At 38.5% G+C, this 14,149-nt stretch overlaps 1 protein-coding gene across 1 annotated transcript in view; it reads left to right on the plus strand.

Moving 5' to 3' along the window:
* Window positions 1-14,149, plus strand: part of LOC138163251 (phospholipid-transporting ATPase ABCA3-like) — a 230,876-nt gene that overhangs the window by 206,802 nt on the left and 9,925 nt on the right. Inside the window, exon 29 of the mRNA XM_069090799.1 lies at window positions 13,608-13,778. Within this exon, the coding sequence (XP_068946900.1) occupies window positions 13,608-13,778 (171 nt within the window). The remainder of the gene's footprint in view (window positions 1-13,607; window positions 13,779-14,149) is intronic.

Raw genomic sequence — 14,149 nt, forward strand, 5'->3', positions numbered from 1 at the left:
ATCTGGGGAAGGGGGGGGGGGGGAGTGTGGAGGGAAGGTCTGTAGACAACAACTACAAGGATTTTGATTGGTTGGTAACTATTACTAACATTAACTTCAAAGGAAAAGAGATTACTGAGTGTTGAAGGAAGGCAGAAAAATCTGAAAATGGCAGTGGGGAGCAAGGAGTATTCCAATTCTCCTGCCTTGATAAGCAAAGAAAGAGTGAAGGTTCATCCAGTACTGGAAAAAAGCCAGATTTCAGTAAAAGCTAGTAGATGGAAGGAGTGAGAGAGGAATGGATTTAAGATGAAGGGAATTCTGTTGCCTATGGAACAGACATTCCAGAGGGCACAATGGAAGGACTAGGTGGGATTAGGATGAATCTTTGGGGTGGTATGGATGAAGGGGATGGGAATGAGGACTTGACTGGTAGAGATTGTGGAAGGGGGTTTGGTTGATGATCTATAGGAGTTCAGAATCACTAGGATATGAAATGTATGACCAGGTATGGAAAATATGCTCAAAAGGAGATAATGGAATACCTCATTTCTTCAGAATAAAAGAATTGTCATGACATATGATTCATTTAGACAAGGATTTTCTCTAGCAAGGACATATAAGCATGATTTGGAAGGAAGGTGGAATTGTCCTTCTTAGATATATCTCCAAATATTTTAATATTCTGTTTATTATCCATAAATTTACCTCTTTCAGAATTTTGTTAAATCAGCTTTACAATGAAAACAACATATACTAATAAACATCAGCTACAACTTAAAAGTTACATTGTAACCTCTTCTGACTCATAATTCAATTTTTAACATTTTTATAGTTTGTGTGTACATGTTACATTATTTCTCTTGGCATGACAGTTACACCTTGCATAATGTTGCTTCACAGTAACATCAGTAAGACATTCTAACCAAACTTCGCTATAATGTCCCCAATGCTACTTAGTTATCTTAAGTTAATCACATGAAATCTGCTTACTTTATGCTGTCAGCTAAACTCCATCTCTATGCTAGGGACCACCTAGATAGCCTTGGCTTCTCCTACCTTAAACTATTTCCCCTTTCTCTGTCCCACCAAAGAAGATCTCTTCTTATGTAACTAACTTTTCCCCCTTTAATGTTGATTTACCTAACATCATTTTTGTGGAACCAATGAATAACATTAGGAAATGCCAATATTTTTATAGACTTTCCTCATTTCTGCATACTCCATATAGCTGTCATTCTTTGTGGTAATAATAGCTTTTGTTACATTGGTGTACCTGTCTGATAGTCACCCATTCCCCAGTCATTGGGCATTATGGTTGTTCCTAGTTTGCCATTATTAAAAAAAATATATAGGGACAGCTAGATGGTGCAGTGAATAGAGCACCAGCCCTGGAGTCAGGAGGACCTGAGTTCAAATCCAACCTCAGACACTTAACACAAAAACTAGCCATGTGACCCTTATCAAGTCACTTAACCCCAGTTGCTCTCCAAAAAAAAGAAAAGAAAAAGCAAATGCAAATTATTGTGGGCAGCCAGGTGGCTCAGTGAGTAAGAGTGCTGGTCCCAGAGTCAGGAGACCTGGGATCAGTTCCACACCCACACAAAATAACTGGCCATGTAACCTTGAGCAAGTTACTTAACCCCAGTTACTTACAAAAAAAATTTATAAAAATGTCTTTCTTAAAGTAACTCTCCACTATTTATGAGCATATCTGTTTCTCCACAGCACCAGAAACACTGATTTTATAATTGTAGCCTAGGCCCTCCCCAGCATGGCCCCCTAAAATATATTTCAGGTTCAGAGACCTCTTTGGATCAGCATCCATTCAAACCTCTGGCTCAAGTCCATTTAGTATATGCTCTCACAGCCCAACCAAATTTGATACATGAAATCATCATTAAGACAAGTAAGCAGCAAGTGTCACTGTGGACTACTTGTTCTTTTACTCTCTCCTCTCACAATAATTTGAAGAAGACTGGAATCCTCCCCACCCCAGACCATACCTCTCTTCTTCCAATAAACAGCCCAAGATGCATGGCCCCCTCCTCTTGAGTCTGGAGGCTAAAGATTTGCCCAAGGGATTCATGTTCAAAGAAAACTATTACAACAATGGCTACTTGGACTTGAGCCTGGGAGTCAGATGGCACTCTTTCATTCACAAAGATTTCTTTCTCTGTTATTTAGTACAAAAAAATGTATAATCAAAAGTTATTAATAAAATCTTAACAGCTCAGCACTCCCAAATTAGAAAGAAAGATTCCTTAAGTATTCTAGACTGAGCTCCCTGCTCCCTGCCCTAGTTAACTTGTGTGTATTACAGCTTGTCCTACAATTTTCCTTTACCTCAGGACAGAATAAATGTGTAAATATGCAATATAAAGCATTCTTTCAGGTCAGTCATGGTTTTTATGTGAAGTAAAATCAGGATAAATGCCTAAAGCATAAATTTTTAACTTTTTGTTTGTGTCTTGAGCCCTTGATAGTCTGGTAAAGAGTGGACCCCTTCTCAGAATAATTTTTTAAATGTATAGACTACAACATATGGGATTACAAAGGAAATGAGTTATATGTAAACAGTTATAAAAATATTTTTAATTGATATAGTAATATTTGCTTCCTTATTAATGCACTAAATAATAGATAATACTTGAAACAAATAAATGACAGTTGCAAGAAGGCTAAGGTTAGTGTAACCTTCTAACTGGGATCAGCATCAGAAGACAGGGAGGTTGTAACTTGAGGTTGCAATAGGAAAGCAAGGGCTAATCACAGTTCCAGGTCCCAGACCCAGGCTGAAGAAGTCAGGGCAGGACCCTAGGCAGCTCCTCATTGACGATCCACAGTAAGAAAGATAGGACCAGGATCCAGCTACCCTATACAGAGCTGTAACAGCAGTGTCGTCTAGACTACACTGAAGAAAAGACCTAACTCTGATATAGCAGCATCTCATTTCACTTCTGCAGCAGCAAGAGATAAAACCTTGGCATTGCAACCCTATACAAAATTTTAAAAGGTGAAAAGCCTGACACAGATGTAGATACAAAACCCCAAACCAGAAAATGAATCTGAAAACATGAGTAAATAGAAGAAAACTCCCAAAATGTAATAAAGAATTACTATGGATTATAAGAATCACAAGATAAAAATCCAAGAAAAAGAAAATCTCAATAATTACAGATAAAACACCAAAATTGAATTGGCCACCCAGACTCCAAGAGCAAATGCAAAAAAAAAAAATGAAGAAAGGCATGAAATAAGAGAGAGGCCAAAGTAGAATTTATGTCTCAGGTGAATAAAAAAAAAAAAAAACAACAATCATGGTCTCAGACAAGGCAATAGTAAAAATAGACTTGGTTAAAATAGTTAAGCAGGAAAACTACCATATACATAAAATCACCATAAGATAATGAAGCAATAGCAATTACACACACACATACATATGTGTGTGTATATATATACACACACATATATGTGTGTGTATATATATACATACATGTATGCATCAAGTGCCATGGCATCTAAGTACTTAAAGGAAAAGCTAATGAACCAAAAAGGAGAAATAAACAGTAAACTGTATAACAACAATTATTGGGGACTTTCTCATGACTGTCTCAGACTTCAACAAATCTAACAAAAAAAATAAACAAAAATGGCCTGCACAGAATTTTATAAGAGTTATATATGGTATATATAAATGGAAATCCTAAGTAGCTTTCCATAGCCTTATAACAACTATGTGCCAGACCAGGTGATCTTAACATTTATTTGTGTCACTCCATGAAATTCTATGATCATAATGCATAAAATCTATATACAAATGCATAAAATCCTATGATTACAAAGGAAATCAATTACATTGAAATATAATTATTAGGAGAATCCAGGTGGTGCAGTGAGTAAGAGTGCTGGTGTCAGGAGACCCAGGATCGGTTCCAGCCTCAGATACTTGGCACCCACACAAAATAACTGGCTGTGTAACCTTGAGCAAGTTACTTAACCCCAATTCCTTTTAAAAAAAAGAAATATAATTCTTAAGACAAGTTCATAGACTCCAGGTTAAGAACTCCTATAATAAGGCATAAAAAAATCATAATCAAATACTGAAAAGGAAAAACATTAAACACATCCTTTACTAACCACAGTTCAATAAAATTGTAATAAAGCAATCCTTAGGAGAAAATTTCTATATCCCAAATACTTACTAGAAACATCTTTCTTCCCCCGTGGCCTTCTTACCCTGGAAAATCATTCTGTCACTGTGGTCCCTTCCTCTAATTGGTCACTTCTTCCTAAAACCTCTATTTTAAGGAAAGTGCCCAAACCATCTGTGTTCTTTCCTTCATCCCTCTTCTGTTCCACTTCTGACTCTCTAGACATCTTTCTCCACCCCAAATTTCCACCTTCTTTTCCTCACCTTTTTTATTTTGCTTTTGTTTGTTTCCTTCCCCTATTGTAATGTAAGCTCCTTAAGGGCAAGGAGGAAATGTGTGCTGGAACCAACTTGAAATGACTAAGGAGGGCTAATTATTGTTTACAGCGGAGCCCTTGTACCTCAGAAATCAGCATAGAATACAAATCTGAGCTTGGTTTATTGCTTTGTTGATAGATGCAGAGACCAATCATGACTTAAGAAGACTGCATGCATACACACACACACACACACACACACACACACACACACACACACCTTTTGGCAGAAAAGTAATGGAACTAGTTCAAAGTGGAATACTCATTTTCAGACTTGGCCAAGGGTGTTGATTTGTTTTTCTTGACTATATTTGTTTCAAGGAAGGACTTCTAGTGATAAGAGATACAAGCAGCAAAGCATCAACAAAACATTTTCTGAAATACACAGAAGAGACAAAACAAGTTCAGAAACACACCGTTGTTATGATCTTTTGAGATATTATGTATCCTTTAAAAAATAAACCATAATAGAAGTTTACAATTATAACATATCAGTGATATATGAAATATGATAGAAAGCAAAAAAGTTCTCTCACAGGGACTGGAGGACATAGGGACCAACTTTCTTTAAGGAAGAGAAAAGTCTGCAAACTTTAGACCAACTTGACTTTAATTCCTGGAAAATTATAAATCAGATCATTAAAGGGATGAGTGGTGAAAATCTAGAAAAGGGGCAAGGGTTACAAAGAGCCAAATGGCTTCCTCAAGAGCAGGTCATGCCAGACTAGCCTTATTTCCTTTTTCAACATTGTGACCAAACTGGTACATGAAAACACTTTAGATATCATTTACCCAGCTTTCTGCAAAGCATTTAATAAAGTGTTTTTATACCATTCTTGTGGGAAAAATGGAGAGACATAAACTAGATATAGTTAGATGGATTTAGAACTAGTTAAATGCCCAGACTCAAGGAATATCCATGAATGGTTCCATGTCATTTTGGAAGGAGGTTTACATAAGAGTATTATAATCCTCTTAATGCATCCCAAGATCACATTAGGGTTTTTTTTGGGGGAGGGGGGCTGCCATACAACACTACAGACTCATATTGAGCTTGCAGGCCACTAACATTTCTGTGTCTTTTCTAGAACAACTGCTCTCTAACCACCTCCTGCCCTCATTTGATATTTATGAAATTGATCTTGTACCTAAGTCCTATGAGCTTATGATAGAAAGGATCCAGGAAGCTTGGTTATGCACAGGTGAAGTTTTTAAGCAGCCTGATGTAGCCCTTGTTTCAGTTTCCAGATGTCATTCTTGTGCAGTACTATATTCTCTCAAGTATACCAGCATGCATGTGCCTCTCTTGTCCAGAGTAATAAATCATGTCATCCACTTTCGCTGCATTCTCAATACTGTTCCTGATGAGAGCCACTTCAGTCCTCCAGAAGGAGTAACTCTGCACACTGGTCCATCTTCCATTAGCCTTGGCCCAAGCTTTAAAGTGAGTTCTAGTTTATCTGACCTGAACTCTCCGTTGATCTCCATGGCCCATACTTGAGATGTCCTAGAACCACTTAGGGCCAACCTTTGTTGCCTCCAACTAACCTCTTTGTCCTTATCTTTTTCTTTATATGCCTGAATAACTGCATCAACTCTAAGTAGCTGGGGGATTTTTCTTGCTATTCATACTTCAACAGGCACAAACATAGCTTTAGGTCATGTACCTAAATTATTTGGGTCAGTCTTGTATTATCAGTCCAATCCATAGGCCCTACACCTTTGATTACCTCTCTTTGAAGCAATCTCCTTAGCCTAAACAAAAAGCAAAGGCCTTTTTTCTCTTTTATCATTCCATATTTTGCTCTGCCTTATTACCCCAACCCTATTCTACATCCTCACCATAACCTCCAATCTCTCTTCCCTCAGTACTTTTAAAATTATTATCTATTTATTTTTAACATTTTTTAAATTTTGAGTTCCAAATTCTCTTCCTCCCTTCAGCCATTCCCCCACCCACTAAGAAAGAAAGCAATATGATATAGATTATAAATATGAAGTCATGCAAAACATATTTTCATATTTGCCATGTTGTAAAACAAAACAAAAAAGGCAAGGAAAATAAAATGAAAAAAATTTATTCAATTTGCATTCAGGGTTCATCAGTTCTTTCCCTAGAGGTAGATAGATTTTTCATCATGGATCCTTTGGAACCGTTTTGAATTATTGTATTGGATCAGAGTTTTCACAGTTGATCATTGTTGCAACATTGCTGTACAACATGTACAATGCTATCCACATTGTGAACAATGATCTCCTGGTTCTGCTTGCTTCATTTTGCATTGATTCATATAGATCTTCCCAGATTTTCCTGAAACAACCGTGCTCATTTCTTGTAACACAATGGTATTCCATCACGATCACAGACCATAACTTGTTCACTCATTTTCCAGTTGATGAGCAGGCCCTCAATTTTCAATTCTTTGCCACCACAAAAAAAACTATTAGAGATATTTTTGTACATAAGTCTTCTTTCTTTTTCTTTGAACTCTTTAAAATAAATTTTTTAGTTTTCAACATTTACTTCCATAAGATTTTGAGTTCTGCATTTTCCCCCTCCTTCCCCTCCCCTCCCACCTCCCCAAGATAGCATGCAACCTGATATAGGCTATACATACTACATGCATGTTAAACATATTTTTACATTAGTCATGTTGTAAAGAAGAATTAGAAGCAATGGGAGAAACTGCAAGAAAGAAGAAACAACAACAAAGAGAGCAAATAGTATGCTTCAATCTGCATTGTCAATACTCCACGGTTCTTTTTCTGGATGTGGAATTTTCCCTCACGAATCTTTTGGAGTTGTCTAAGATCTTTGCATTCCTAAGAAGAGCCAAGTCTATCAAAGTCAGTCATCACACAATGTTGCTGTTACTATGTACAGTGTTCTCCTGGTTCTGCTCACTTCACTCAGCATCAGTTCATGTAAGCCTCCAGGTTTTTCTGGAGTCTGCCTGCTCTATCACATTCATATGCCACAACTTGTTCAGCCATTCTTTCCTCAGTTGAAGGGCATCCAGGTCTTAGCCACCACAAACAGAGCTGCTATAAATATTTTTGTGCATGTGGGTCCTTTTCCCATTTTTATCATCTCTTTTGGGATACAGAAATAGAAGTGGCATTGCTGGATCAAAGAGTATGCACTATGCCTTTGGTTATAGTTCCAGAATGGTTGAATCAGTTCACAACTCCACCAGTGTTCCAATCTTCCCACATCTTCTCCAGCATTTATCACTTTCTTTTTTGTCATGTTAGCCAATCTGATAGGTGTGATGTGGTACTACAGAGTTTATTTTGATTTGCATTTCGCTATTCAATAGTGATTTAGAGCAGTTTTTCATATGACTGTACATAGCTTTAATTTCTTCCCCTAGAAACTGTCTGTTCATACCCTCTGACCTCAATTGGGGAATGACTTGTATTCTTATAAATTTAACTCAATTCTCTATATATTTGAGAAATGAGGATTTATCAGAGATACAGGTTGTAAAAATTGTTTTCCGCTTTCTGCTTCCCTTCTAATCTTGGTTGCATTGGTTATGTTTGTGCAAAAACTTTTCAATTTAATGTAATCAAAATTATCCATTTTGCATTTTGTAATGTTCTCTATCTCTTGTTTGGTTATAAATTCTTCTGTTCTCCATAAATCTGACAGGTAAACTATTCCTTGCTCCCTTAGTACTTTCTGAGGCCATTGCCCCTTCCCTAGCGCCAATATCAACCACTTGGTGAACCAGATCAACTCTATACTATCCTCTACTCTTGAATCCTTTACTCCTTTGTCCTGTTGATGATCATATCTCATAAAACCCCATCCCTGGATTACTCCCACTACCTACTTCCTTTGCTCCTCCCTAGCTGCTACTCAGTGCAGTAAAAAAGAACTGATGACGGGATCCCACCAAAATATTCTGTTATCTAAGCTCAATTAGGCCCTCACTTCAGCAAGGCAATCCTGCTTCTCCCTAACCAGTTCTCTATCCCACATCATCCCTCCTTTTACTCTCTCTGCTGAGGACCTGGCCTCATACTTTACATGAACAATTGAAGCCATTCACCAAGGGCCCCCCTTTCCCCCCCATCTCATGTCTCTCTTATACCTCCCCTACTGTCTCTTCCTCCATTCTTCTCTCTGATGAATAGGTGATCCTTCTTGCCAAGACCTTCAGTTGTGTCATCCCCTACTATCTTCTCCAGCAGATTGTCTCCCATTATCAGAGATAATGACCCCTCACATATAATGCATACCATCCAACATCAAAAGATACTCTGGAAGAGCTAGGTTGGTGCAGTGGATAGAGCACCAGCCCTGAAGTCAGGAGGACCTGGGTTCAAATCTGGCCTCAGACACTTACTAGTTGTGTGTAACCCTGAGCAAGTCAACCCCAATTGCCTCAAAAAAAAAAAACCCCAAAGCAATCTGGGATATTTGATAAGCTCCCTGTTATTGTCTCAAAATCTCAGAGTACTTGTCACATTTCTGCAAACTCAGAAATTCTTATGAAATCTTTTTGTTTACTCCACAGAAACAGAATCATCTACAAATTTAAGCATATGGCTTGTTTTACAAATTATTTATTAAAATGTAATACTAATTCCAGCAACACCCTTTAAGAACTCCTACTGTTTATATCACTACATTAAAACATTTGCCCATTTATCCCTGTCATTGCTAACCTGTTTCCCAGTCATCACAAAATAGTCTTTTTTTAATTTTATAGTTGCTGTATTTTTTTCATTTTTCAAATGCTTTATTAACTTCTGATTTACATCATTCATTTCCGCCAGATTTTGAGTTGCAAATTTTCTCCCCGTTTTTCCCCTACCCACTACCCCAAAATAGCAGGCCCATAGTATATTCCCTCCTCCAGTCTGCTCTCTCCCATATCTTCTCTCATGCCCCCTTTGACTTTTCCAGTAGGGCATGGTGGATCTCTATGCCCCAGTGCCTGTATATCTTATTTCCAAATTACATGTAAAAGAGTATTATTAATAGTAAATATATATGTATATGTATGTGTATATATATATATATATATATATATATATATTAACATTTGATTTTAAAACTTTGAATTCCAGATTCATTCCCTTCCTCATTTGTTACCTGCCCTTACTGGAAAGATAAGCAGTTCAGTATAGGTTGTACATATGTAGCTTATACAAAACATTAACATAGTTGATATATTGTAAAAGACTGAATATATTTCCCTCCCTCCTATCCCACCTCCCACTTGTTCTATTCTCTACTTTGATCCCGTCCCTTTTCAAAAGTGGGTGCTTCCTTCCTCAATTGATAAATGGTCAAAGGACATGAACAGGCAGTTTTCAGAGAAAGAAATTAAAGATATCTATAAGCACATGAAGAAATGCTCTAATTCACTATTGATTAGAGAAATGCAAATCAAAACAACTCTGAGGTACCACATCTCACCAGTCAGATTGGCTAAGATGACAAAACAGGAAAATGACAAATGCTGGAGAGGATGTGGGCAAATTGGAACACTAATGCATTGCTGGTGGAATTGTGAACTGATCCAGTCTTTCTGGAGAGCAATCTGGAACTATACCCAAAGGGCTATAAATACGTTCATACCCTTTGATCCAGCAATACCACTCCTAGGGTTATATCCCAAAGAGATCATAGAAATGGGAGAAAGACCCATGTGTACAAGAATTTTTATAGCAGCTCTTTTTGTGGTAGCAAAGAATTGGAAATTAAGGGGGTGCCCATCAATTGGGGAATGGCTGAACAAGTTGTGGTATTTGCATGTTATGGAATACTATTGTGCTATAAGAAACGAGGAGCAGACAGTCTTCATATTTACATGGAGAGGCTTATATGAACTGATGCTGAATGAGAAGAGTAGAACCAGGAGAAATTTGTACACAATTAGAGACACAACGTATGTGTGATGACCAACTTTGATAGACTGGACTCTTCTCAGCAATGCAGTGATATAAGTCAATCCCAAAAGACTTATGATGGAGAGAAATATGTGCATCCAGAGAAAGAACTAAGTTTATATCCAAGTGGAAGCAAAATACCTGATCTTTTTCCTTCTCTTATTTGGTTTTATGTCCTCTTTACCATTGTTCATTCCAGCTGGTACAATCTGTCTTTATAACCTGACTAATGTATAATGTGAAAGTATTTATAGATCCTATACTTGACTATATGCCTCCATGGGGGGGAGGGGAGAGAGGGGGACAAAATGTGAAACTCAAGGAATTGTGGAATTGAATCCCGTAAACTAAAAGGAAACAAATTAACTAAAAATTAAAAAAAAATTTTTTAAAGTGGGTGCTTCCAACTTCCCTCCCCCCAAGCCTGCCCTCCCTTCCATCATCCCCCCCTCTCATCCCCTTCCCTCCTACTCTCCTGTAGGGTGAGATACCCTATTTAGTGTGTATTTCATTTCCTCCCTGAGCCAAATTCAATGAAAATAAGGTTGACTCATTCCCTTTTGCCTTTCTATTCTTCCCCTCCATTGTAACCATTTTCCCTTGCCTCTTCTATATGAGATAGTTTACCCCATTCTATCTCTCCCCTCTCCTCTGATTATATTCCTCTCTCACCTCTTAATTTCACCTTTTAATTATGATCCCTTCCTATTAAATTGGTCCTGTGCCCTCTATCTATGTCTACCTGTAAACATACACACATTCACATAAGTATTCATACGCCCGTATACCCTCCGATATAGACATATATATACATATATGTATGTATGTATATATTTCCTTCAACTATTTTCATACTGAGAAAAGTTTCATGAGTTACAATTATCATTTTTCCATGTAGGAATGTTAATAGTTCCACTTTGATAAGTTCCTTCTGGTTTCTTTTCCCTGTTTAGATTCTCATGCTTCTCTTGCTTCTTGTATCTGAATGTCAAATTTTCTATTCAACTTTGGTTTTTTCATCAAGAAAGCTTGAAAGTCCTCTATTCCACTGAATGACCATATTTTCCCCTGAAATATGATACTCAGTTTTGCTGGGTAGGTGATTCTTGGTTTTAATCCTAGCTCCTTTGCCCTCCAAAATATCATATTCCAAGCCCTTCGATCCCTCAGTGTAGAAGCTGCCAGATCCTGGGTTATCCTGAATGTGTTTCCACAATATTCAAATTGTTTCTTCCTGACTGCTTGTAATATTCTCTCCTTGATCTGGGAATTTCAGAACCTGGCTGTAATATTCCCAGAAGTTTTCTTTTTGGGATCTTTTTCAGGAGGTGATCGGTGGATTCTTTCAAGCTCTATTTTGTCCTCTGGGACATCACAGCATCAGGGCAGTTTTCCTTGAGAATTTCTTGGAGGATGATTTCTAGGTTCTTTCTTTGATCATGGCTTTCAGATAGTCCAATAATTTTTAAATTATCTCTCCTGGATCTGTTTTCTAGGTCAGTGGTTTTTCCCTTGAGATATTTCACATTGCCTTCTCTTCTTTCATTTGTTTGGATCTGTTTAATAGCATCTTGATTTCTCATAAAGTCATTAGCTTCCATTTGCTCCAATCTAATTCTGAAGGAATGATTCTCCTCATTGAGCTTTTGAGATTCTTTTTCCATCTGGCAAACTCAGCTTTTTAAGGCATTCTTCTCCTCATTGGCTTTTTGAGCCTCTTTTGCCATTTGAGCTAGTCTGTTTTTTAAGGTGTTATTTTCCTCAGTCAGGCTGTTGACTCTTATTTTGTAATTTTCTTGCATCATTCTCATTTCCCTTCCCAATTTTTCCTCCACTTCTCTTATTTGCTTCTTAAGGTCCTCTATGGCCTTTAACCAGCTCATATTTTCCTTTGATGTTTTTGGTGCAGGAGTTCTGACTTCCTCCTGTTCCATGCTTTGATCCCTTTTGTCCCCAAAATAGGAGTCTAATGTTGGATTCTTCCCTTTGCTTTGCTTCCTTTGCCTGGTCATGTTGCCACTCAATTACTTGACTTTTGGGCTTTTTGCCTCAGTAGGACTCTGCTACCAGACAGGGGAGCTTCGTACCAAATGCTGGGGTTTTCTCAGCTGCCAGAGATATTAGTTGGGAGCCCTTGCTGAAGCCTCCACACACTCTCGCAAGCTGGACACACACCCCAGGACCTCCACCCTATACCACAATCCAGATCCAAGCAGGTTATAAAGCAAGAGTGATTACCCCTCAGACTGGTTGCTTGGTGCCCCTACACTCTGCAGGCCAGGAGCTGAAGCTGCCACGTGGCAGCAGCAGCTGCACCGGGGCTTCTCGCCCCAGGGGCAAAAGCTGAGGCACTCCCAACTACTGGGTCCCAAGGTCCATACTGCACTGACCCTCACTTTTCCTTTGCATCTGTGTGTTGATAAATCTGGAAATGATCACAACTGCTGCTGATCTGGAGTCCCTCCCCTGGTGGCTGGTCAGGCCAGCCCTGGGGCTAAAGCCTTGGTGTGGAGCACTGTGCTTGACGATTCCTGCTGGCCTGCTGAGCTGTCCTCAGCAGGAAGTTAGCTTTTCTGTGTCATTTTGTGCATTCTGTAGCTCCAAAGTTTATTTAGAGTCCCCTTTTACATGAATTGGGGAAGGTGGAAGCTGGGAGCTGTGCAGAGAACCTGCTTCTACTCCTCCATCTTCTGCTGTATTTTTTTTAAAGTCTTTGATGTAGGGCTTTCTGAAGGTCTAAATGCATTATATCTTTTGATTGTCCTTTATTTGCTCTTCTCCAACAACTTTAATTGATCATAGAATCATATATTTAGAGCTGATAGTGATCTTAGAGGCCATTGAGTACAACCCCCTAATTTTTTGGATGAGGAAATTGAGATTAAAAGAGCTTAATGACTTGCCTGTAGTCACACAGTTAGTAAATGTTTGAAGGAGGATTCAAAATCAGGTCTTGACTTCCATGTCAAGCATTTCTATCTACTGTGTTACTCTCTCAGTCCCATTCCCCAGTTAATCTCCATTAGGTTATGCTTGCTTTGACTTTTCAATGTTCAGTGACCTTCACTTTTATTGTAGATATTATAGGCTTACTGTGTAGGGAGCTACAAATTCATGTTTCACCATTTTCAGCATCCCTAATGTGATCCTTAGGGATTTGTCTTATATACCTCTCCTTTGTTCTGTCATGAAAACTAGAAATTGATGTTCCCAGATAGATAATAGCCATCTCTGTCTCCCTTTCCACATAGTGGTGGCAACAAGCGTAAACTGAGCACTGGTATTGCCCTAATCGGAGAGCCCTCAATCATCTTCCTGGATGAACCATCCACAGGCATGGACCCCGTAGCCCGACGCCTGCTGTGGGATACGGTGACAAGGAGTCGTGAATCTGGAAAAGCCATTGTTATCACGTCTCATAGGTAGGACTCAGGCTTTGTTCAGTTCTTTGGAGAGCAGAGCAAAAACTGTAGTGGGAAACGAATATGTGTCATTGTCCTTATTTTTATTTCTGAGATCTTTGAATTATAGGAAGGGAAGCTGAGTTGTTAGACATGGAAACTTTGGGGGTGGAGGGGAAAAGTCTCAGGCTCTTCTGACATTGAGCACACCTTTTCTATGTAGTTATGTGTTCTGAAGTGGCAGGAGAGGTGCAAGAAGGTAGTGCTAGAGAAGGAGAGAGAACAGAAAAGAAGCACCTCATATTTACGTATTTGATCCTTTTTTGTCAAGTGCTTTTGACTCTTCCAGTGTCAACATTTACCAGTTCAGGTTAAGTACCAGACCTGTCATT

This window comes from Petaurus breviceps, unplaced genomic scaffold (genome assembly GCF_028583685.1).
Source record: "Petaurus breviceps papuanus isolate PSGF00001 unplaced genomic scaffold, PetGlider_PUasm1.0 187, whole genome shotgun sequence".
Lineage (NCBI taxonomy): Eukaryota > Metazoa > Chordata > Mammalia > Diprotodontia > Petauridae > Petaurus > Petaurus breviceps.